This window comes from Tympanuchus pallidicinctus, unplaced genomic scaffold (genome assembly GCF_026119805.1).
Source record: "Tympanuchus pallidicinctus isolate F22 unplaced genomic scaffold, pur_lepc_1.0 scaffold1, whole genome shotgun sequence".
NCBI classification, from domain to species: domain Eukaryota; kingdom Metazoa; phylum Chordata; class Aves; order Galliformes; family Phasianidae; genus Tympanuchus; species Tympanuchus pallidicinctus.
The window spans coordinates 95,436,515-95,463,319 of NW_026294618.1; the positions used below are offsets into that span (position 1 = coordinate 95,436,515).

The 26,805-nt window shown below is 39.1% G+C and overlaps 1 protein-coding gene across 5 annotated transcripts in view; it reads left to right on the plus strand.

Annotated features, from left to right (window-relative positions):
• Positions 1–24,768, plus strand: part of PLCB1 (phospholipase C beta 1) — a 368,401-nt gene extending 343,633 nt beyond the window's left edge. The window contains exons 32-33 of one of the 5 annotated variants that reach the window (XM_052672147.1): positions 5,020–5,084; positions 24,397–24,520. In XM_052672147.1, coding sequence (XP_052528107.1) covers positions 5,020–5,058 — 39 coding nt within the window. In that variant the 3' untranslated portion in view covers positions 5,059–5,084; positions 24,397–24,520. Of the gene's footprint in view, positions 1–1,986; positions 4,995–5,019; positions 5,085–24,396 lie in introns of those variants that run through there. The other 4 variants (XM_052672155.1, XM_052672119.1, XM_052672129.1 and 1 more) reach the window with 4 other exon arrangements.
• Positions 24,769–26,805: the final 2,037 nt, after the last annotated feature.

A 26,805-nucleotide genomic window follows, 5' to 3' on the forward strand; every position in this document is an offset into this window, starting at 1 on the left:
CAGTCATAAGCAGGAATGGAAAGGTACTTTTGCCCAGGAAGAGAAATAGTGCATGTGAAGGCTGTTCTTGCTGCAGTTGCATTGTGTTTGTGTGACTTCAGTGCAAAATTGCAGTGATTGGTTTCACTCATGTTATTGTTAAATAGTGATTTTCCACAGCCACACAAAATAATTAATCTGAATTTTCTCTTTCACTGAGATCAAACCCAGAGCCATTCTTTTCCTCCTGCATTTCTTTTTCTGTCTAATTCACAGTCAGATCAATTAAAAAGAACTTTACCTGTGCATTGTCCTTCTGTTAGAAGATGCAGAGGATCTTTTCTGATCCAAGGAAGATAGGAATACAATCAAGCTTCAGAACTTACTAAACATGACAACAAGTTGCTACCTTGAACGTTTTTTTGTCCTGTTTCCATGTTGCCATGAGCTAGATTTTGTCCTAAATGTCTGTTTGTGCAACCCTGCTGTTGATTACATCCATGGGAAAGCATGCCCTCTATCCTTTCCTTTCCTTTTTTGTTTTGTTTTGTAATTCAGTCTTCTGTTTGCAGATACCTATATAAAGAACACTTATGTAAAACACATCTGGTTTATTATTTTGAAGGTTAACTCTACAGTATACAAAACGGCTGCAAATAACTTTTGAAAGGGAGTCATGGCTTAATAATAACTTAAGCCAGAGCCTCCATTGATTAAATACTGGACAGTATTACTGTCATCCATATGGCTCCTTTTTTTCCTCAGTTTAGTGGCCAGTGAACAGTGCTGGCTTCTTATCTGTCCAGAGTTTGAGCAGGAAGATTTTCCCCCAGTTATCACCAGTGAAGTGGAATCCTTTAGCCAGCCAAGCCCTTTGTAGGAGCATTACAGCACTGAAAAAGGAAGAGGTAGGCACAGAGGATCTGTATCTAAAAATCTCAAGTCCCCTGGATTGCACCATGACTTGTAACTTTTCCATTTGCCTCCACACTACTCCTCAAAATCTTTTCTTCTTCCTTTAACGTGGTGAATTTTGCTGCTGTGGTCTCTGAAAACAGTGTAAATGCTTGCCAAAGGCTGAGCCAGCAGCAACACATGTAAGTTGCAGAACAACTGAGAGAGATGTGAATTATTTATAGAATAAATGATGTGCTGTGAAGCAGCCTTTGTGGATAAGCAGTGTTCCCTTTTTATTCTTCCTGTTATAATATGCTTTTCTTGATCATAATTTTTAGTGTTTGCAAAAGATAATTGTAAAGAATACAGTCACATTGCCAACATTCAATTTGAGGTGTTATGTCAGAACAATTTATGGCAGTGAATAGTCAGATTCTGAGCCACCTTTCTGTGCATAAGCAAGAATAGAACTCTGGACTAATTGTGGCATTCGTTCATTATAATAATGTCACAATAAATGAGAACACACCACAGCTCTTCATGGAATCTTAGAAAACAGAAGGTATAAAATGCAGCATTTCTCGTGGCCATTTGCACAAGTGAGGACACATTCAGAATTATCAGATAAGCCAGAATATATTCAATGTCAGTATTGTAAAAGCTTAAACTTGCACTGAATGGTACCTTGACTTTCTGCTTTAGAAGGTGTCTCCAGAAAACTACTTGGAAACCAGCCTTCAGTAGGCAATGAATAGCAGATAATATTTTAACAGTTCCCCATCACTAGTGGTGTTCCCATGTGTGTCTGTTGTCTCACTTCTAATAAATGCTACAGATGTTTGGCTGCCTAGTTATGATTTGGAAAAGTATGTTTTTTTTCTGTGTTGTATTATCCATACATTAGAGATTTCACAAAAGGCTGCTTAGCACAATGTCTGTGCATTCCAGGTGATGTTACTCACTCTAGATTCAAGAAGGTGCTCGGGGATTTTAAGATCATGTGCTTATGACAACTACAGTTATGACCTTCAGAATAGAAAACAATTTGAAAGTCAGTATTCATTTTAATCCCTGTGTTTCTTTCTGATTTTCTTTTTCTTATGCTGCAAGACAATGCCTGGATCTCCAAAACTATTGAGCACCCTGTGGTAAATACGTGTGTGTAATATATAATATACGTCTGCTACACTAACGTCATTTGGATTGGGAAAATCCTAATGGTGCAAGTGCACAGACTGTATTGTTAGTAACTGCATAAACAGGACTGGATTTGAGCCGTTTGCACCCTACTGACAGCTGAAGAGTTGTATCTTGTAACTTTGTAATTTCCCATCACTGTGCAATTCATGCTATCCAGATATCTCTGCTAAATTTGGTGGACTGTGTTTTGAGTACTTGCTGAATAAGGAAAGGGAAAAAAATGCTTGGTTTGCTTTCATAGAATTGTTGTCTCTTTTGGATGTTGCTGCTGCTTTTTTTTTTTTTTTTTTCTTTTTTGGTTAATGTTTACTTATTTTGAGCCTGATGTTCATCCTCCAGGTAGGTAAATAACATCTGTACCACTGCAAACGCGTGCCTACTTTGCACACCCAAATCCTAGTGTGTGAGCACTGACCAGTACAGACCGGTGGTCACCTGCATGCAGAGTGGGCACGTTTTCACAAACACAAATGTTTCCTTTGCAGGGAGGCTTGATAAGACTGGTGCCAAAAGTAACAAAAAGCAGTAATACTGCACAAACAAAGGAGTTTAGCAAGAGGATTCTCATTAGTGTTTTCCAAGATTGGTTTAAAGGGAATTTCTAGTCAAACCTCAACGAGGCTTGAACAGTTATGAGCTTCACTGAAATAACTAGACTAACATCCAGAGTAAGAGAATGTTTGTGTGCTGCAAACATGTATGTCATTTTGTAAAAACTGCCAGTTTTAAGTAACGCCTTCTCTGATTTGTCTGTCAGTGGGAGCACAAAACCACTGAAGTGTAGAGATCAAAGGAACATAAAAGTAAAGTGCATCAGGAGAACTGATCAGGAACTATAGGAAAAAAAGTGGCTTTCTTTTTACACTTTACATTTCACCTTCTTGCTGCTACGTTTTTTTCTGCTACAGTCACTTTCTGCTTCCTCAGCTAATACTTTAGATTCATTTTGCATGTCAAAATGGTGCAAGCTACCACAATCACTGGCACCCATTGCCTGAACATCTTATACCCAAAGTGTATCTTTTAACACCATTTGTGTCAGTGCTAATGCAGCTTTAAAGTCCACTGGTACCAAGGTGAGAAAGAGTTCAAGGAGAAAATAAATAAAGGTGTCTTTCAGTTGTTTCAACAGAGTATAACACAGTGGCAGAAGTTCCTTTATTAAGAATTTCAACCAAATCCAGCCACACTGTTAACTAACTTCTTTTCTTTTGCCTGCTATTGTGACTCAGTTATAAGGCATTTACAAATCTGCATGAATATAGAAAGGGGACATGGTGCTCAAATGTATTGTTTTGCTTCTTTACCCATTACCAAGGAAGTGGCTCCATAATTACATTCAGTTTTTAAAAATTGCTTTGAGAGGAAATGCTTTGTGGCACATTGAAAACGTATTATTTTTGTTATTAAGCTATTTTAATGTTCAATATTGAAACAGATAATTTTATTTTGTGCTATTGTTTGTTTCTATTTAAAGGTTTCAATTTGCAATTTCATTTGTAGCAAACATGATAGCCAACAGCTAAGGCAAAATAAAGTTGACCTCAGTGAACTTGCATGCGATTGTTCCAGGGCTGATTCTCACCTAGTATCACCGTATCACATTTAATGCCATTACAGCTCTGGCTCTTGGATATACAATAGGTATATGTGGTATTACTTTGAATACATGTTAGGGTTTAAAGTACACGAGGTGCAAAATGTCAAGATTTTAGTCGCACTAAGTGTATCATAAGAGCCATGATTTAACTCTACAAACAGAACCAAGTTAGCAATAGACTCACTCAGTTGCTATAGCTATGAAGCAGTAAATCACTTAACACTGAAATCATGCTTATTATAGAGTAAAAGGAGACAGCGACCACATTATTTAACACAACAGAGAATAAAGCATACTGCAGCCAGAGGAAAATGGCACAGTTAATTTTGTTTGAAGGCTACACTTAGCAAGAACCAAAAAGTCACCCTCATTCTAAGTTCAGGGCTATAGTTTTGTAGCCATCTTCTAGTAACTATAACTGCAAGCTAAAAACCGTGGGTCTTTTTGTTTGATGTTGGAATACCTTCAGGACTTCCCTAATCCACACCTTAGAGCTCTTCAAGAGAGTTGAAGCTCAGGGTGTGTAGAGTGTATGTGATGAGCCACAGCCATCCCAGTGGGTCAGCTCTGAGTAGCATGCAGCTGCCTGCAGCATTTTGGGGTCTTCTAAGTATGAGATCTTCTTCAGGGACAGCCTGAAAATCCTGCCTCTCTTTGAAACTGTCAAAACAGAAGTTTCAGAGAGAAATGCTGAATCTGAACACAGGCACAGCAGTGTTGTGTCCAGCAGCAACGGGTCCCACATCTCATCATGCTCAGGCACTGCGGCAGGGCTGAGTCAAAGGGAATCAGCTGACTGGTGAAAGTCTGCAGCACTCTCATAAGCACTTGCATTTGTCACTGAAGGTTTTCCATGCAAACTTCACAAACTTCACAGAGTCCATGGCATTGGCCATGACTGCAGTGTGACGCCCTCCTGCTGCAATGTCTGGAGGTATTTCTTCAAGCACAGCCTTCAAGTAGCATAGGTGATGCTTGTGTTTTTTTTAATTCAGATATTCTTATCCCCTCTCCAAAAAAAAAAAAAAAGCTGTCATTTCCCATGATGTGCCTGATCTGCAACTTAGCAAATCTCCCACGTAACACCGCTGAAATATTATCTTCTGCCAGTATGGAGTGACAGGTTGTGATAAATAGAGTGATTTCTCTGACTAACACATTCCTACTACCTAGTCAAATATTAATGAGCCCACACACAGAAGCATGAAGTAATCTTATGTTTTTCATTAAATACGTAGATTAAAGAGCTGTTATTTTACTGTAATGAACAAAATTATGTCATTTCAGCTTAGAGTAATTGTTAATCATATCAAATTGAAATGATCCTTGGTTTTGTTTTAAAGAGCATAGAAGAACAAGAAGTAGAGGAAAAACAGAAGTAGAAATGGAATATGAGACTATAGTGAAAGTGAGTGAAACATTCCCCTTTTTATCTAGTAATGCTAATGTTGTTTTCATTTTACATGTCAAAACTTTGAGTCAGGAGTGTCCACAATTTACTGCCTGATGGTTCCTCTGAAATCTTTGAGCAATTTCAGCCCTGATTATTATCTGCTAGCTGCATAACATATGCTGCCACTGGCCATTACATTCTTTTTGTACCGGGAAAGCAATCTGTGGCTTCTTCAAATCATACCCCACCCCATTGTCTGCCTGCCTGCTTTATTTATTGCTGCTTTTGCCCCACCTCAGTGCAGTGGTCAGGGGCTGTGTGTCACAGCATGATTATACAAGCTCTCTCTCTACAGCCCTTTGGATCATCAGAATATCCTCTGTTCTCTGCTCACAGTAGCTGCAGTACTCACATATCAGAGAAACAGGCACTATTAAATGTCTCTCCGAAGAGGTAAAGAAGATTGATGTGAGGGGATATTACAGGGGTATGAATTGAGAGCATCTACATGTCGTGGATGAGAAAGGGGAAGGGTGTTGAAGGTAGGAATTCTGGGCACATCTCAAGATTAAGCTTACCAAACAGATAAATTTAATATTTGTCATCTGGAACACCAGAGTTGGGATAGTGAGAGAAATGATTAATTGGGGCATGAGAGCAGGAAAGAAAATTTGAGGGGCAGAGGGGGGAGGGAAAGGAGAAATCAGTAAAGTGAAATTAGTAGAGCCTAAGGCAAAAATTTAGAGGTGAGAGAGTGAGTTTTTAAGGGATGAGGAAGGGAACAGGACAACTGGGGAGAGGCAATCAAAGCTCGGGAGAAAGGTGAAAGTCCTATATAGGAGGACTAATGATGAGAACATGCTAACACAATGTAGTAGTATTTCAAGGATGTCTGCTGTCATCTACAGTCATGGCAGGAGGTCTTGAGTTTTCCCTCACTAGGAAATGGCTATAAACCACAAGCCTTTGTCACTGAATCGGTGAATCCTGTTTGGTTTGTATTTATATTTAATAATTCTCCTTCTACTGAAGTTTCTGGAATGCTTCGGTATACATTGCTTCCCTGTGAGGAGAGAACTACCATATCTTCTCTGACAGGATTGTGTTTGGTAACGGAACCTACTGTTCTGCTGCAGGTACCTGGGTGCAGAGGGTTCTGGTTCCATGCCAAGCAGGTATAATTTGTTTTTCAGTCCCCTGGCTCAACTCACAGATGTGCAGGAGTAAATGGAGCCTTCTGGATAGCACTGCAGATCCTCTCTGCCAGGGAACATCCCTGCTTAGCTTTTCGCTGTCCCATACAAAGCCTTAACAGTTGTTTTGTGATTCATAGTCCTTCCTAGTGGCAACAAAGGCTCAGGTTTTGGGAGTACTCCTCCAGTCAGTGTGGTACCAATACCAGTGTTAGAGATGCACCTTCAGTAGAGGAAAAGGAACACATTTGCTGTGATTGCTCCTCTTCTCCCTGGCCAACATGAGTGAGGCAATTCCTTGTGCTTTCCCAGAGGATGTTTTATCAGAATGCATAGGAAAGGTTGTTTGTTTTCTAAATACTTACTAGGTATACTTCCAGGGACACGTATGGGAGAGTAAGAAAAAAAGAACCAGCTGTGTATGTTTGATCTGGGTCTTACAAAATAGATATTAACGTCTCAATTCTGTTGAAATGCAAATGCTAAGTAAATATGACTAATTGATAGCATGTGGCTATAACTTCTCAGGCTTCTTTTTTTCTGTGGATTACATGTTTCTGCCCAGGTGGACACTAACATACTTTTCATGTATCTCTATATATATCATTATATATTTATTATTCATTTTAATGTTTTTACTATTGAGAAAAAGATACTTTCAAACACTTCAAAAAGAATGCAGCTGATTGTAAATATTGCTTAGTTCTCTCACTGTGGTAAGGTCAAAGATTAGAGCTGCTAGGTGGGGCCCTGGCTACATGAATGTGTTTTCCTCTTGGATACAGGCAAGGTACCTAAAAGGGCAGGTTTCCTGAACAAAGTAGTTGTGACAAAAGAAAGTAGAGCTATAATGAATGTGTCGGCACCTTGCCAGTATTCAGAAGAGTGACTTACTTGAGACGGCGGCATTAAATTGGCAATTGTTCACTAAAGAACTGGAATTTTTGTTGTTGTTTGTGTTTAGGTGTCGTGAGAATACTGATTTCTCTTCCTCAGGAATGTTCTGACTTCCTTTCTTGAAAAGCAGAAGCATAGGAATAGGTCTGATCTGCCTTGAAACAACTCAGTGGACATTTAAAAGAACAGAAGTGTTTACCTCTATTCTTGTCATACATCACTTACATTGCAAACAGTATGCTGCCAACTTCATACCCCCTGCTTGGGTTAAGTCAGAATATCTTTGGAGAATGGCAGGAATGGGCAATTCAATTGCTTCTGCACAGTTAGAAGCAACTCAGACCTAAGATAAGAACCTCTAGTGGCATCACATAACCACTTACGACACCTCATGTGATCCATCCATCACTCCACAGTTCTACTCACTCCAAAGGAAATATGAGAATGATGGAAAAATGTTGTGTTTTTTTTCTTCCCCTCCTTTCTGCCCTACATTCTCACTGGTGCAACCGCAGAGTAAGGCATTTTGAATGCTCTGAAGCAGCTGGATAGGAGGAGGTCAGGCAGCACAGAAGGGAGAAGTCAAGCTTCTGTGCAGGCCATCAAGGAGTATTATCTCAGCTCTCTCTCCCATATGGAGAGAGACACTACTGGCTTCAGGCTGAACAGAAGGAATGACATCAGAGCATATGCAGGAGAGGTATCCAATCCTTTTAAGTCATTATAGTAGTTGTACAGAAATCTAGAGAGGTTACCTAAATTCAGAGCTTCATTCAGGAGCTGTCAGAATCCACTAATAAATATTAGTGTAGCAGTAACTTTCATTTAGCTAATAGTGATTTGTCTGTGTCAACAGCGGAAACTTAAAATAAATCTTTGAGACAGAATAAGAGAATGTGGACTTAGAAGTCTGGTCTGAAGATGCATCTTTTTTTATTCCATACAAAATAGCTTGCCAGTAGGACATTTTGACCAGGAAGGAATGGCCAATGAGAGTTCTGAAAAGGAAGGTCTGACATTTACTGCTACACTTTTCTTCTCCTTTGAGCTCTTTCAGATAAACTCTTCAGTGCATAGTAGAGCATTTCAGTGGGCTTCAGCCATGTGTAGATGCTGTCTAGAATCAAGCTGACATCTTTTCTAGACCTGGATTTTTGTAAATCTTATAGTAGCTGTTATGTACAACTAGAATTCTGCATGGTGCAATGTCAGTCTCCATGTTAAGTTACTGTGTGTCCCGTGAGAATGATATTGCATGTGGTAGCTCACATCTGACATCTTCACATTCACGAAGGAGGTGTTAATGCCTGAATAAAACATAGGGCTTGGAGCACATAAGGCAGATTGTTTCACCAACTGCTGATGCTGATGCTATTCGTATATACACAGATTGTCTTCTGACTTTCTTCGTAAGATTATTGAATATTGGGATATTTAGAAGTACCTGTTTGGCTCAGAGTTTTGTCAGGGTGTTACATAGGTCAGTGGGGATCTCCATGTACTATTACTGATCACAGAATTGGCCTTTCTGCTGAAAATTCCGAAGGTTCGGTTTTCAGAGCACTTATTTGGATTCAGAAGTTAGTATTCCTGATGGCACTGATGACCTTGGCAGCAATTAAATCTTTCCCTGTTCTGTCAGTTTTACACCTTACACTGATGCTGTAATGCTGCTGAAGTTGAGGCATGATAGATGTGCAAGTCTGTGTAATGCTGAGTTGCTTGGAAATTACAGAAGCTCCTGGGAATGATAATTCACTGTCAGTCTTTCTCTCAAAGAATCATTGTAATTCTGAGCAGGGACTCACTCTCTGTGTGGCAGAATGGAATAAATTCTGCAGTAACTACTCTCTAATTTCATGTCAGTGTTAGCGTCTCCTCTTGCCCTGGAATACCCTTCATTCCCATCTGTATTCAGATAGACACTCCTGGGGCTCACACTTGAAAATACCAATTGGTTGAAAATTAATTCAAATTTTTAAATTATTATTTGGATTTTTTACTTTTTAAGTGATTTTTTTTTAAGTCTGGGGTTAATTTCTCGTAATATTAACTGCCTCTTAACGGTTGCTACTTCCTCAGAAGTAGATTCAGTTCAGTGATACAAACCATGTTTGAGGATTTGTTACAGGCCAAGATCATCTCTGTTGTCAGATGCAGAAATGCTTTTTTTTGCTGTAATATGAAAAAGCAGTAAGCTTGCTCTGAGGTCTTTTATGTGTACTAGATGTCCGTGTTCTCATACAAACACAAGTAGAGAATACAAATGTAAATATGAATGCTTCCTGCATTTTGAGCATCCCGTGCCCTGCCGTGTTTCACTTCCAAAAGTTTTCTAGGCTAGTAAACTTCACCACCCCATCTCCCTAATGTGATCGTCTGTTTTAGGCCCCCCACCAGGACAGTGTCCATTTTCATGTCCAATTCTGTTAGCATCCAGAGGCTTTCTGCATGTCTCTCTCTTATAATACACTGGGGATCAGAAAAAAAAGATAATATCTTTGATAAATATCTCACCAAGAGACTTTTCTTTACTTGTCCTTCCTGAACAAACTACATGTAGTATGAATACATCAGTAAAGTAAATTATTATAGAAAATCCCTGCTTGTGCCCATGAAGGCATTATTTTGATTCACTTAGAAATTACCAGATGCTGTCCCTTTTTCATTCATGTTTAGTAAGGATATGCAAACAAACAAACACACGTGCCATAAGAGCACTGATTCAGTATTCACCTTTGTTTTCCTCCTGTAGCCATTTAATGAGCATCTAGAAACATTTTTTTAATTAACATGCATGCAGTAGGGAACATCTTTGAGTGTCTTTTTACAGAGTTACATATTAAGTGCAGGCTACTGACAGTAGGAAATCTTACAGTAGATAGGCTGATAATCAAAGAGATTGTCTTTTTTCCATGCACAAAAGTGTAAATCACTGCTGTCTGAAGATGAAGAGTTATATCATACACAGAAAGCTCCATGCTCTGCCTTTTCTTATTAAGTAAAATGAAGTACAGAGCATATGGGACAGTAGGGTGAAACAGCTTGGTAGCTGCTAATGTGGCATGCAGGGAGAGAGCAACTTGCTTGTCTGATTTTAAGAAGCATCAATCTGAGACACGCTTTTTGATTACCTCCATCAGACATACCTTTGAACACAGAATATTTCAGCTGCTTGCTTCGAATTTCTGTGGTGGGAGACATAATTCCCATTATCTGTTTTGGTCAGTTGAATGTTCTCTTTGACTCCTCATTGGTACTGTAGGCATAGAGGATTCAGGGAAGAACACCTGTCAATTAGTAGCTGTGTTTTAAAAATAATTCCTCTTCCCATCACTTCTGCTGCTGCTGAGGACACCGGCTGCAGTCAGCAGCTGTGACTGATGCAGCAGTCCATGCTGTGTGCCTCTGACAGGTGCCAGAATAAACCAGCTCTAATGACACAAGTGCCAAACTGGAGTTTCAGCATATCAGTGAAATAAAATACAAGCAGACAAGGGAACCTTCTGTTCTCCTGATATCAATTCTGCAAAGACAGAAAGACTTAAAAGTAGTTTGAAGCCTTTCTTAAGAGCCTGGAGCCATAACAGCAGTTAGAAACTAAAAATGGTGGCTTTTCCTCATGTATATACTAGATGTTCCTCTGCAAACAGCTTCCCTCTGTCTTCTAAAAAAATAACCCATCCACATTTACCTTACACTTGTAAATGATCCTGTGGCAGAATCTTCTTAATCAGCTGTTCTTCGGGTTGTATGTGTTGCCGTCCTTCCTTTGCATTAATCAATGAAGTTCTTCGCTTTTTTGTCTGCAAACAGTCACACCATATGATCAGAAAATGAATACACTGAAAATGCAACACTGCAAATTAAACACGTGGATAACAGCTTGTGGCTTTGGTACTCTGTGTTAACATGTGACAAGCAGAGAATAGTAAACTGAGAAAGAGTTCTCCTGTGAATTCAGTGCCCCCATTATCTCTCCTTCTTTATCCGAAGGGCTTAGGAAAACGTTTTTGTTAGCCAAGACTGCTTGGTGCTTTGGCTTAATTTTCACTGCATAATTTTAAATACAGATTGTGTCTACAGTGCTGCAATTAGTGGATAGCCTAAAGACTTATTATTTCAAACTAATTGATATGTAAGAAAGTTTAAATAACGTGAGTGATAAGATTTTTTTAGGAATAACTTCTGCAACTAACTCAGAATAATCTTATTACTGTTACACATTTGCAGTTGAATTAATTTTCCAATCATCATTACTAAATCTAATGCTTGTCTGCATTTCTGTAGCTCTAAATACTTTTATATTAAACGGTGAAAAGCTGGTATTATGTAAGTCATTGTTCTAAAAGGGGTTTGTGCAAGTTAACAATCTCATGCAGTTCTGATACTTGCCTACCACCATTTGGAATACTCCCAGAATTCAAGATTAGTCTCTGTTATCCTCAGTAAAAATGTGTATTCCACACATATTTTAAAGAGAGCTCTAACCCAAGCAATCATTGTTTTCAGAGTATACTGTTGCTTCCTCAAATAGCACGGTCACTTATCATGAGAGGCCTGTATTTTTCCAGCATTCATTAAACTTATCTTGAACTAGGCTGTGATCAGAATTGGCATCACAGAACACATTGTAAAGTTACAAGACCTCTTGAGAACTTTTTAATGCCTTCAGAAGATGTAACAGTAATAAAACACAGATAGAGCATTAAAAAGATAAGTACTTCTAATGGAAAAGGAGATGCTGCTTCTGCCAATTTTTCTTCTTAAATTAGATTTTGCACAGTACAAAACTTTTACAAGATAGAAGCTACCAACAGTGATACACACAAATGAAATTAAATTGAAAACAAATCAGAGCTCTGAGGAGGTCATGTTATACATTTTGATGGAATCTCAGTGGAAAAAAAAGCAAAGGGCTTAGTGAAATTCCATAGGATTCATCTCAGTTCAGGCTTGACTCTCTGGTGAACTATACTTGGATGAACTGTATTAACTTCAGAATGAGAGGCCAGGGACCAAATCCACTGATGTCAATAGAAAAGCTCACTCTTCCTTGTAGGAGTGTGCAGCCTTCACACACTGAGATATGTGATGAAGGGAGGTACCAAAGAGACTGACTTCTGTCCGTGCTGGTATTTCAGTCACTTACATTGGGGCTGCTCTTTCATCCTGGTCCTTGGTTGGTTGTGCCTTAATCTTTCCGTCTGGGATAGGACAGCATAGGCAGAAGGCACTTTGTGCCCTTCTCACACCTGTAGCTTCACATTGTGCTCTAAATAACTTTTTTTTCTAATTAAGCATAGTCTGTCCCTCCTCAACGCACTCTTTTCATACAGCAAGTTGTTATCAAGATAGCACTGTTTGGTGTTAGTAAGTCATAATATTGTTTATTTTTCCTGTTTCTTCTAGATGTACCTTTCAGGGACTATATCTATTCCTTTTTCTGGCAAAAAGTCTGACCAAAAAAAAACCAAAACAAAAAAACAGATGGTGGCAGTATCACCGACACATCTGTTCAAGGAGACTTTAAAATGTCCAATTTCACTTCAAGGTGAAAAATATACCATAGAGCAGACTTAAGCATGCAGGTGCTTGCTTTTGTTTATGATTTTGCATGTTGTCTATCAGCATAGCTCCATGAACATAATCCACCATACTTACGAAGAGCTGACCTCTGGACCTCTGCTGGTTGGTTGAATCGCAATGCTGGAGCTGGCAGTCATTCATCCATGTAAACCTTAAGAAGGGCAAAACACCCAGAGGCTTCCCTTCTTCATGGAGCTCAGGTGCTCAACAGAAACCCACATCAGGTTGTATGCAGAGAGAAAAAACTGGGCAGGTGTGAATGTGACAGGAGCACCTGACTTCTCTGTGGAAGTTTTTGTCTCTACTTGGACTGTTGAAGCAAGCTTGGATTTTAAGCAGCATCCAGGTCCTGTTTTCTAGACACATTCATGCTTTGCAGTTTCCTTTAGTTGCTAAGACAGGGTAGTGGAAGATTCCCAAACATCTGAAATGCTTCAGTGAGGAAAATGAGCTTTACTCATCTGCAGCACTTCTTTGTGACTGATACTCATTTCAGATCTCTGTTTGGGAAGGAGTTTCACTTCACGCCATTTTGTGCAGGTGTTTCTTTTGTTTGAACTGGTTAGATTTTGCCTGTGCTTAAATGTTACCACTACTGTAGATCCAAAAACCATCAGTCAATCACTGTCTCCCCCTAAAGATAAGTGAACTTTGTCTTTGCCCTTTAACAGGCATGAGTTCAAGCTACTCTATGCAGCAGGACAGGCTTTTTGTTGTTTCTCTAGTGTTATGAGTTATCTTAGTTACCTTATATGTCATATTTTGCATTGAAGGATGCAGCTAACCATCACTGAACCAAAGTTTTCTGCATGGTTCATTTGAACTTGATGGGTAATTAGAGTTGCCTCACTTTGCAATAGTCAGTGTTAATATGACCTTTGAAAAAAAATGTTTCGATAAAAAGCAACTGAACTGAAACATTAATCCCTTGAACTTAATCATGAGGGTGGCTCCATTAACCTCCCTTTGCACAGCATTCTGTAATCCAGTAATAGCAGTGCAGACAAGAAGAGGTTTTTTTTCCTTTTAAGTTCATTGTAGTGTCAGGAAGTAAAAGCCTTCAGGCTATTTTTAATTAGGTTGAACCTTTGGGCAGTGCTGTTCTTACATGAAGCTGTAAAGTTTTAAACAGTTGTAGTTAACGTTCCATACCAATGTTGCATCTCAAGTAAAAAAAAGAATGTGTTTAGTAATACAGCACGAAGCAAAGAAAGTGGAGGATATCTGGATGAAAATCTGATGGGGGTAGAGAGATGTGAAGGTAACAGTAAAACATGGACACAGTGTAGCCATCACTAACATCAGACTTTGTATTTTTAGTTGCAATGGTACATCCAGGTTTAATGTTCGTTATATAACAAACATGGGACAAGTCCAACTTGTCATTGCTATACTCAGTCTCAGAACTTTCCCTACACTTCCCTCCTGGAAGTACAGAAGCCAAAACACTGAACCGTTATTTCTGGAAGAAGAAAAGTGAAGGACAGTAGCTCTGACTTCGGTGTTGAACTCCTGCTAGGCACATACTTACACCTAAGTTTACTAACAGAAAACCTGACAATATTGCAGTAATTCATTCTCAGGTGATTAAAAACATGGACTGCAGTTTAAAAAAGCTCAGTAAACCTTAGATCATCTGGCCCAAACTGATCGTTTTGACAACCTGTAAAAAAATTGAATAAAAATGGAAAGTCACCTAACCCCATCTGTGAAGCAGAGCAAAAGTCAATATAGAACTCAGCAGTGGGATAAAAATATGCTTCTCTACTTGGTCTGGTTGCTTTTCCAAAGTGGTCTTCATCCAAGACATGAACAGCTGAGCTATCTCTCATGGTGAGGCTGCTGTTTGAGCACTTAAGAAAGGTCATGAAGTTGTTGTTTTCATCAAATTAGAAATACTAAGATTTATTATTTGCTTGATCTACACCTGCCTCAAGCTCTGGGCATTTTTAAGCTTCCAATTCTAGCACAATAGTTTAAAAGTGTAAAAAATTCAGAGCATCTGAATGATTTGGGTGCCTACCCAAATTTTATTTACCCAAATTAATTTTCAAAATCAGCTAATGCAAATTGATTTTTTAAAAATATTTTCCACGCAGATTAAGACGTGGGTAAGTAGGGAGGAGTATGTTTAACATTCAGTCATTCATCCACTTAACCTCTGCTTGTCTTCTGGGAAAAGGAATGGACACTCTTAAACTTCTGGAAAAGCAAAGGAAGGTGCAGGTAATTTTGTTTTAAAAAGCGTTTCCCATGTCAAAGGAAGTTTTCCTTTTATTGATATGCTTGGAGGTGTGTGGGTGAGCAGAAGAACAGGCTGCTTTGCTGAAACAACAGACATACATTACTTCCTCAAAAGAAAATCTTAGCTTGTAATGCTACAGTTCTTTTTTGCCTTGATGCAGCCTTGTTTGAAGATGAAAGACAGTGATCAGAAGTAGAGCTAATGATCAGAAACATACCGAGACTTATTCACCAGTTTGACAGTTGCCCTGCTGCCTAATTCCAAGGCAAGTGGGAGGACACTGGTGGAATTGAGACATTGTGATAAATTGTATAAATATTTTCCAGTGTCTGCCTAACATAACCATCGCATGCACATTGACCATGTATATCTGTATGTGTCTGATACCTCACTATTAGATTCTAAGTAGATTTTTTTTTCATTAGGGTACGTTAGAAAATAGTGAGTCAGTTGCTAAATTGGCTCATTGTTTGGGGAGATGTACATCTCTGATAGTAAAGAGGAAGCCAAATTCATGTTGAGAGTGAGTGAGTTAGGAAACATTTTGGAATAGCTTTTGTTGTTACGAAGGATTACAGAGCTGCAACTACTTGAAAAGATTTTCAAAGAAACTTCTACGGCTTTGATCTTTATTCAGATAGTGCTTGCTTTCTAGTCTAAAAACATTCATTTTAACAGATATTAACAGAAGGACTGACTGCTTAGTAATTTTCTAAGCAGACTTTTCAATGAGCTTCCATCCTGCAGAGACTTTCTAATGTGATCAGCCATAGTCAGCACAAGATAAACTTCAAAGTGTGGTGTAAGGCTTGATCAGTGAGATTGTTTTTTAAGCTAATGATGGCTTATTTCTAAAAATGCATGCAATTCCCTGGCAATAATCAATACCTTCGAAATTATACCAAGCATGTACCTTAAGAAACACACCTTGCTATGTGTTCAGAACTCAAAACAGGCTGAAGAATTTAGATGGAGCAGGAGGGCAGAGCAGGCTATCTCAATAAAAGGAGATGCCTGACTTAATCATAGGATAACTCTCTTCTTTCTCCATTGAGTAGCACAAGAATGCCACTAGAGAGACAGAGAAATAGGTTGTTTGTTTCCTTTTCATTTCATGGTTGTATTTGAGAAGAAATCACTCTGCTCAGAGAGAATTTTCTGCAGTACTAGTGGAACTGCTGTGGATGTTCTGCCAATAGTCAGACATAGGCTACACTGTAATTATCAATTAGCAAGATGGACGTGAGAGATTGAAAAATACTTTGCTAAGCTGCATTTAAGAGTTCAGTATTCAGAGTTCAGTTTCATCTAGGATCCAAAAACTGTGGAGTCGATTTCACCATGGTTTTCTCAGGTCTGTACTTATCAGCGCCAGAGCCCTTGCACAAGAGGCCTGAAGCACCTTTCTTGTCTCTCTTCTCTTTCAAAAATAGCCACAACCTCACACTCTGTGGGACAGCACCACTTTTAGGCAAAGCACATTATGTAAGTGGCCCTGTGGATTCCAGGGCCCCCTGGAGACACTCAGCTCAGCTGCTCTGGTGCTGCACAGCTCTGAGAGCCTCATGTCCTCTGGCCCACCCGGGATTTGAAGTATTTCTGGACTATATTGTTGCTGTTATAACCTCCAGATGTCATTTAAAAGGACTTTCTGAGGGACTGTTATGGCCTCTTCAGCTAAGAGTTGCTGTAGTGCAATACTACCAAGGATATGCTGTTGGGCCTCTACTGCCTGTTTATGTCCTGGAGGCATCATGGAAATGAAAATATCACGATCAGTAGAAGGTAATGGATGCACTTACTTGTTTATTTTGAAGACAGTATCCAAAATATGAGTAGCACTTCTTATAAACGGACCAGTGAAGAAGCTCCATTTGAGCTATGTCACTGGAGTTATTTATCCTGGATCCACCCCAATAAACGAAGGGCATCTGTTGAGAGATGAGACTTCAGTGGAATTTCTCTAGATTTATTGCATCGAATCAGAGCAGATTCTCTTCAGCTCACAATGAAGCTAACTTTCTCCTGTGATAATGAAAAAGAGAAGAATCTAGCCCTAAAATATTATATGTATTTGTGAAGAGGGGATTGTTACCATTAGTATTGGCTCAAATTACCTTTATTCACTACCTCATGATATCCATAGGTCTCATATTTGTACAGTCATCAGAAGAACACCTGATAGCTTAAGAAAGCATTTTATCCACAAAAGAAACCAATTACACAAAATACTCATAAGAAAGAAAAATGATTCCAAATATGCAACTTAACGAGGTACAAGAAGGTCTTTGCATGAGAATAAATTGCTCCACTGCCGAGAAATAGGAAACAAAGTTACTGTGAAGAAAATCCTTCCACAGAAATCAGAACAAGCTCTCTTTTCAAAGAATATTCAAGAGATTTGAAATTTAATAACAACAATACAACCACCAGTAGCAAACATCACCAGTTTCGGCTTTTGCTGTAAGGAATTTCTCCAGCTCAGAAATTTTCAGCAGAAGTATAGTACACACCTCTGCGCATGTAGTACAGACGTGATCTGAGCACCACTGATATACATCTCTTCACTTTAACATTTATTTTTTAATTAGCTCTTAGAATAGATGTTGCTTTATTATGCAGAAAGAAGATAAGAGTTTATTATGAGAGTGTTCAAATCTAGAAGCTCTGGTCCCAAGTTTCTTCCCAGTCCCTTTGGTTTAATTGAAGTTGCAGTTAATAAAGGTGGAGACACAGATTGATGAAGGCCCTAAGGTTACAATCTAATGCCTTGAGAGAGCAGGTGCTAAAGGACTCTTTTATATGGGGACTTGTACGTTTGGGAAAGCATAGCAAATCACCTGTGCTTTGATAGGAAGAGACACAGGGCTGAAACTTGGAAGACAGCAGTTAGGGGATGTCAAACAGGGAACATATGAATAAGGGAAAATAACACAGTACACAGCTTCTAGGCTCCTTAGTTGTAAAGTGCTTCTGGTGCTATGCTGATTTTTTCATTCCTGTTGTGGGGTAATTTCTGGAGTATCTGGATCACGTAACCTGTTGAACATGAGAAGCCTGGGGTGGCAGTAATGGATCAGTCCAAAATAAAACTGCTGAGCAACTGCCCATGAACTCAGGAGGAGATCTTAACAGTGCGGGAGGATTAGCTTGTTGTGTTAGACCTTGTGTGAGGGACTAGGGGAACTTCATCTGAGAGAGAAAGAGTTTGTGGTGGAGCTAACAGAAAGTCCTGGAGTTGGTGTCACTCATGTCTATCGTGGTCTGAAAAAGAACTATTATTTGTAAAGGCAGTGATGGGTGTGCACTGAAACAGAGATGAAGTTGACTGAGGACAGGAATCGTTAACAGAAGATTTCCACTCAGTGTAAAGACAGCACAGGCTATCCTTTACCTAGTGCAACACGTTTCCTGTGCCATCTCTGCTACTGATTGCCCTTAGGCTTTCTTTAATGATACAGCACATCAGCATCTTTTGAGATAAGACCTTGACTACCAGTGCAGCTTTGTTTCACATTTAGCTATATTGTCCTTGAATTAAGCCCAAACATTAATCCAGTGGCACGTTCCTTTATGCACTTGTCTATAGCCCCTGGTAGAGAAAGAAAATACTTCAACTCTTGCACTTTAATGAGCACTGCTCATGTAGTGATGTTAGCTCAGCTTCCCAACAAACTGCATTTCCCAACTACTTTCTTTGGGCCATTCTTTTATGTGGTAGAGGCAGGTAAATTGCTTTTAGGTATTGTCCCAGGGCTCCTCAATCCTATCAGCCTCACCTTGAGTCAACATCTCCTGCAGCCCCTCTGGCATGCTGAGTCTGTGGGTGGCTCCAGGACAGCTAAGCAGTGCTTACTCCTTTGCCTTCCCATCAGAAATCTGCTTAGTGGAAGAAATAACATAGCCCTTAATAAGAAACTCCTCCTGTTTCCAATTAAACAAAAATTGCTGCCTATAAATCACTTGATTCCTGAGCTCTGTTCCTCAATTTTACTCTCCCTGTTACTGACAATTCTTGCTACTCCTATGTCTTTTAATGCTGTATCCCTGCAGAATGGCTTTCTAATTAAGTAAGCTCTGAAAATGAAAAGCAGCAGAACAGCAGCTTGCTTGTTCTCTGTACCCTTAATCCTGGTGTCCTGTATGTGCTATTTTGGAAGCTAAATTGAGGTCGCTGACATTATGCATATTTGTTGTCTGATGCAGTCTTAAAAGCCCCAAATCCTCTATTCAAAATTATCTTTAGGCATATGGGTCAAACATTTGCAGAAATCAAAACAGCATTTGGAGCTTTAGCAGATTTAGAGAAGCGGGGGAGGAGTGAGAAAGGGGCTGCAATCTCAGGACAGCCTATCTGTTGCAATATGCTTTCACTGACCAATGAAGACATCATTGTCTCTGAAGTTAACAAAATAAACAGTCCCAATGGTATGTGAAGAGGAAAGCGGGAGCTCTGCTAAGCAGAAATGCCCTGTAGAGGTTGCAGTCACCCTTTTGTTCTGAATCGTGCAGTGACTGGTTATTACATCTTGTCAAAATGCATTCTGCTGAAATTGCGTGGAAGAAATTAATGCAGTTGAGCTTATATCATCAATAAAACATAGGAACAAGTAGTATTTATGTGGAATTAAATATAATACTTTGTGTCGGTAGTGCCGCAGTAGTGGATACAAAGTAATATCAAAGTGCGCTGGCGAATAAATAGAATAATCATGTACCAAAGTAGTCATTATTTTGACATTTTTTATATCCTCTACCTTAAGGGATAATAACACAACTTACAAAATTTTTTCATTTGGAATCAAAGCTCGTGAAAATCTTTCCAAAAACTTGAGAATGAAGGGTTTCGTTTGGAAATGTGAGAGATTGTTGGAAATATCAAACTGTTCGGTTTTACCTGGAGTGCATTTTGCCTGAAGAATTGAGCCAAGAAGTTCTGATTATTTTTCATTCATAATTCACTGCATTACTCACAGCAAGAAAGAGTACGATCAAGGAAACAAAGTGTTTATGAATAATGCAAAATAAGGTAGATTAAAAAAGAAGGGATGAAAGAAACACAGAACTTAAACTGGCATACAGAAAAATTGCAAGAAGTATGGAAAATTGGAGACTAAGAAAAGTTTATTTTGGCTATATTAAATGTTTTTAGTTGGAAGAGCTTCATCAATACAAATACAGTGTTAATGAATGTTTTTGATGTGACAGAATTTCATCAGAATTTCAATCCATTTCATGGATTTTTTTCCCATTAAATGTTCCCTTTAACAAGTTGTATTTTAGATATATATTTCTCAAATATTTTTTGCTTGAAGATTTATTCTTCAGATGCTTCTCAAGTAGTGTGCTTTGGTCATTTTGAATTGAAAATACATTTCTTAGAAAGTGTGAGCTGGAATGAAACCGAATCCCTCTGTGGAGGTGGCTTGGTTTTGCATCAGAAATCTGCCTCAGGGATGAGATTGTATATGGTGGGATGATACTGTCTGGTCACTCTGCTGTGTAGACCAAGAATGCGGTCCACCAAGCTGTGGAAGCTTCTCTTCTCCCTCTTGCGATGGAAGAGAAGGAAAAATAATCTGGAAAACTTTCATTACTAACTTCCGAAATGCACCTTAAAAAGGTGCAGCGGGATGGAGCAGCAATCAGTGTTCACAGCTTCAAAGGTGTCGCTTTGGCAGGAGGGGAGAGGGGTTGGACGTGGTGTCCCCTGTAATTCCCCTGGGGCAGCCAAGGTGGAGGAGAGGAAGTCAGATGGCAGCGGTGTTGCGTGTCAGCCAGCTGTGTGCCTGTCTGCTGTCTGGAGCAATTGGCGTAGGCTTGGGGGGAAATGCAGCAGACTTTTACAAGACCTTAACAACTGCACCAGCCCACAAGTGCATTCCCAAATTTGCTAAGTGTGATTTTTGTACAGCCGCTCCAATTACAACCGGATTGGGAACTCATTTGGTCTCTGTGACCACATACTCGTTGAAGGTACTTAGGGTCATGTTCTAATGCACTGGCTATATTTACTGCACGCAGCAAGGTCTCTGCTTCTGATACCTGCAGTTCTAAATCCAGTCGCCTGAAACAAAATATATTTGTGTTTGTGCATATATATGCTTCCCATGGGTTAAGCTACTACAGACCTTTCCTCCACATCTGAAATTTCTTCTCAGCTCATTGCTAGATTGTTATACTTAAACATCCCAGTGTGTTTGCTTTCCCACAGGTATCTTAAAAACAATTTTGAAATTAAAAACAAAACAAAATAATTTTCAGCAGCAGAAGGATAAGATGTATTTCAGGTAGCAAAAATGGAAGAGTTCAGTATTCTAAGCTTAAAGCTAATGACAAAATAATATGAAATACTATAAATGTGGAATAATTACAGATTAAGGGGTTTAATATATTTATTTTATTTTCTAATTTTCTAAGATTTTTTTTAAGCAAAATGCTCAGTGTGAACTTCATCGCTCCTACTACCTTGCGTTGGCAGCGCATTCTATTACTCATGTGATCACTTTTTTCTTGGTGGTGATAGAAATTGGTAGAAGATGTTCATTAGATCGAATTGTGAGTATTTGAAGGTCTGGAGGGGATTGTTGAGGGTAGTCTAAAACCAGAGTTTCTGCTTCTGTAATCCTTTATTGATTAAAGGTCATTATTTTAATGCTGTTATTTTTGTAGGGTTAGTAATAATAGCTGGGTCTAAGTGCTATTAATAGTTTTAATAATACTATTGTTTTCCTTTCCTGAATGCATTTTCCTTACTTTAAGCAGAACAGCCATATTCATTTTCACCTCCACCTTCCAAGGAAGTGCTGCCAAAACCTTTCTCTGAATGATGACCCTTTTTGGAAAGGGGTTGTAGCCAGGGATGCTGAAGAGCCCTTTGAAATGAAAGGGAATGTGAGCCAATCAGCTGGGCAGCTGGCTGGCCTCCAGGAGCTCTGCTCACTGAAGCACAGGCTTAGTCATGTAAAGCCTCACACATTTTCCAACCTCTTGGCTAGCTGCTGCGTTGCTGCAGTTGAGGTTCAAAAGCTACAGATGCTATTAGTCTGGGGCACAAGGGTGCATGAGCCTGTTTCTCCCCTGTGCTGCCCAGTGCCTGGCTGAAGTCAAAGGGGAGCCTCAGGCACAGGTACTCTAAGGAAGCCCTTGTGCGGTACAGATAACAAAGGCAGGACAGTTATAAAGCCTGAAATAGCTGCTGTGAGCAGTAGTTTGTAGAATCGCAATCGATAAAGTTACATGAAAAACAATTTGGTTTCCTAGTGGTTCACAGCCTGTTTCAGGCTTGTTGTGTACATGTATAATTTAATAGATGGCCATACTAACAGTGGAGGACCAAATGCAGCTGTGGATGGTGCACCTTATGAGCTTTGATCCATTCCTAAGCTTAATCTCTCTGCTTTCATCTGTAATTTGGGGGTAATAAAACCAGTACATGGCCATTGGATAAAACTAGGGTGAGCATATAGAATCGTTTGAGTTGGAAGGGACACTTAAAGGTAACCTAGTCCAATGCCCTGCAGTGCATTGGGACACCTACCACTCAGTCAGGTTGCTTAGAGCCCTGTCCAGCCTGACCTTGGATGTCTCCTGGGATGGGGCATTTCTGGGCAACTTGTTCCAGTGTTTTTTACCTGCCAACCATGCTATATCATGTTTTGTGTCTCTCAGATAATATATTATCACAATGGAGACAAAAGGAGTATCCCTTCAGAATGTCTAGATATACATTCAGAAAACAAATGAGAATTCAGTAAGAGACAAATACCACATGAAAGGAGGGTGCTATGGTACTTGATTGTATATGAGTTTATACAAATGTGTATTTTAGCAACATGGTGTATTTAATGCAACCATTTATGCCTCGGGCTTGTTGGAGTTTGTCTGCAGTGACACCAAGGGGAAATGGAGGCAGGAAGAGCAGGAAGATTGCCAGAAACTAGGCAACAAATGAGCCTTAGAAGAACTGACGAGGAAAGGCTATGTCTTAAATCTTCAGGAAAAAAAGCTGCAAAATGTGTCTAATGTAGAACTAGACCAGGTGAGCTAAGGACGGAGATTTGCACAACAGGAGAAAGAAGAGGCCTTACAGAAAAAAAGTCAGAAATGCAGGATGAAAACCAGGACAGAAGCACAGGGAGTGGGAATGGAACGGCTCAGAGGGAGGTGTAGTGGTAAAGTCACGTGCTGTGGACAGGACAAGGATGATAAGAGTAGAGTAGGTCCTGAAGGTTGAGTGAAAATGTATATTACCTGTGAAAGCTGTCACAGTCAGGTGAAAGAAACTCAAAACTAGATTGCCTAGATTTAAGCATAGAACTGACGGATCAGAACTCATAGTATCTTCATATCTTCCTGAAAAAATACAGCTCAGAATACAATTGACTAAGAAACTATTGCAAAACTGCTGCAGCTACAGTTAGCAGAATCTGACTCCCTCTTTTTAAGAAGGTAGGTGGATGGATGGATGGATGACCGACAAATGGATGGATGGACGGACAGATGGTCAGAGCGCTCGCAGGATTTGGCTTTGGAACTCACCCTGTTTGCTTCCTCCATGCTCAGATTGGTCATGATGAAAAAATTGGCTTTGTCTTCAGTTGAAACTTCCATGCATATTAATGTTTTCTAAAGAATGGATCACACAGATCCTTATATGGGCACTAAAAACAAAGGCTATTTGAGTAAATACTGGGAAAGGGCCCACAGCTTCCTGAAGACTGATAGCCAGATTTCTTTCTGCATGCCTGTTGCATCCTGTTGATGATATGACACTTTTTCCCCAGTTATGTCCAAAACACATACTGCATTAATCAGATAATGTAACTTTCCATGATCTAACCCTAAACAGTGTAATTTAATGATTTCGCCCCCCCCCACCCCGACTCTTTCTGACAACTGAGTTTTTCCTTATGTTTTCTCCAATCATTTTTAAACTCACGCCAAGAAATTTGGCACAAGTTATTATATTGTTCTCTGAGCAATATTTGTGGCGTGATTAATGTGTGACTTGCTACCTGAAGCTTAATTAATCTTTCAGAGGCATATCCACAATCCTTACTGCTCTTGAATAAGGAATCCTGTGAAGGCTAGTAGGACTGTGGACACGAATACAGATAAACCACAAGTATCTTAAGGATCTGAGTAGCCCAGCACGGTACCCAAAATCGGCCTTATGCACAAGGGACCGCGTTTTCCATCAGCTTTGCAATGACTGCATGGTAATTAATGGGCATAGCATATGTGTGGTGCTAATCTGAAAAAGAAAGAAGTATATTTTTGAATCAGGCAAAAGTGAGTTATAAACTTCCCCCCTCACCCCTCACGTGGTACTTTCCCCACACTATATCTAACGCTAGTCATATTAGATATAAATGAAGACAACTTCTTTGTTTTGTTGTAGTTGCAGGTGGAACTTGATCAGGAATATCAAGACAAATTCAAAAGACTGCCTTTGGAAATTCTGGAGTTTGTACAGGAAGCCATGAAAGGGAAAATCAGTGAAGATGGAGACCACAGTTCTGCCCCTTCTTCTCTGGCATCTGACAGTGGGAAATCAAATCATAAACCTCTGCAAAGTGAAGAGGAATTGGAAGAAGATAATTCAGAAAAAGTGTTTGATACTACTTTTTAACTGCCCGAGCACTAATTGGTGCGCCAGGGCACAGCGCTCCCCAACTACTTGGCTCTGCTTTCCTGATGTGAGCTGCAACTGAAGCACTTCGGAAGGCAGGAGGAATCTGTATTCAAGTGCACATTTCCCAGAAGGAAAGTTGTAAAAGAATTGTGCAGAGGTCTTCATTCCCATTCTTCAGCTTATTATTATGCTAAAGCGTAGTGCAGTTGTAATGGGAAAATTAATATGTTCACCATCCTCTCTCTCTCTTTGTTAGTTTTCTTTTTTGGTCAGTTTTCAATGGGTAATTTTCTGGCCATGTTCACTGCTAAGAATGTTTAATGAAGACCAGTATATTGAAAAGAGACAAATGTGTGCAGATTTCCTTTTGAAGTGCCAGTGCAAAGTGCTCTAAACTAATACAGATCCTAGAGAATATTATAACAGTACTTAATTATATTTGTTTCCTACTTTATAACTGCACCTTGACAACTGTACCATCATTTTACATTTGCACTGAAACATTTAATCCTTTTTAGCTTTGCAAGCACTGGTGGCTTGCTGTCTTAATATTATGTTTATCACGGGGACAGGAATATAATTGCTGCTGAAAACTCTTGGAACTGTGGAGAAGAGAGAGAAAGAGAAGAAATTTGCCTGGAGATTGTTGGTGTCTGTGTACGTCCGTGTTGTTACACCGTGTGAGTGCATATATGTTGGTATATATATATATGTGCACACACATCTGTCTATATGCACACATGGCATGTTTATATTTGAAGTCGATGTGGTCTCTTGGTGAAATGAAAAGTTTCAGGGATACGTGTATAGAGAATCTTTATGAAAGCTAACATCTGGGTTGTACTGATATAAAATAGTCATTAATCATAAGGTTCTTTTTGTGGTGTTAGTGTTGTAAATCAAAGTAGTTTTAGAATATAAATTTGATATATATTTTGCAGACTTAAAAGTATTGATTTTAAGTATCATATTTTAAGCTTACTGAATTTGATAGGATTATAAAATGTTTAGGACTACAGTATTTGAAATTGAGCAGAATCTTCCATTATTTTTAAGACCGAGGTTCGGTTTTACTAAGGTCTGGAATTTAAAAGGCAAAATATAAAAACCTGATCATTAATATTTAAAAATATATATTAATCCATTTAACTGACTAAAATAAGAAGAATCAAAGTTTATGTACTGTATGATATGCATGAGAGAAGTAACAGCACATTTTCAGAAATTTATATCAAAAGACAAAGAGACTTCATGAAAGTCAGGATATATGAAAAGGTAAAGAAATGCTATTCTCTGGCATCCCGTATTAACAGAAATAGGAATTATGAAACATTGCAGATTGATTCTTGTTTGTGTCCGAGCCATTGCGTGATGCTAAAGGCTCTTCCCTTGGATGTGTAGTGAAAAGGCGTGCAGATCTGTACAGAGAGGCTTGATCCTGCAAGCTCACATCCACAGCTGACTCTGCACACCGCTGGGCTCAGTGGAACTTCTTTAGGTTAACAATGTTCATGCAAGAACATGTTCATGTTTGCAAGATCGGGGCCTTACTTTGCATTCAGCAGTGGAGAAAGAAATCAATTGCATAGGGAGGCATTTTAATACACCATAACAAAGTTACTTTTCTTCCTTTCCCTCAGGATTTTAGTACTTTAAAGAAACTTTTTATTTGAATTTAAGCAATAAGATTCAAATTGAGATTAAGATTTCAGTTAAGGAATTGTGTGTATATTTAGTTCAAATTATGGAAGACAAACAGTATTTTCTTGTTTCTTTTCTAAACTTAGAGTGGAAAAAATTGCACAGTTTGGAGATTGTATTTTGGATTAAAACTGTCTTGATTTACGGTGATGAAAGTAGTGAGCATAAAACGCAAAAATTTGACTTCCATCTTAATACTAGGAAAGGGGAATCCTCTGTAAATCTTTATTTTGCACTTTGAAATCAATATTAATCATTTATGGAAAATGAAGAGTCAAGATGTAATGCTGCATTTTATAAAGTGAAAATGACGTTGTTTAAATTATTAAAAGAATAAACTGATAGCAGTGTTGACAATAAAACTGAAGACTGTCAATGTACAGTGCAGGCTTTTAGGTAAAATCTTAGCTCCTTTGAATTTCAGTGGTACACTCCCGTGGGCTTCAGCAGAGCCAGGGTATCACCACGGTCTTT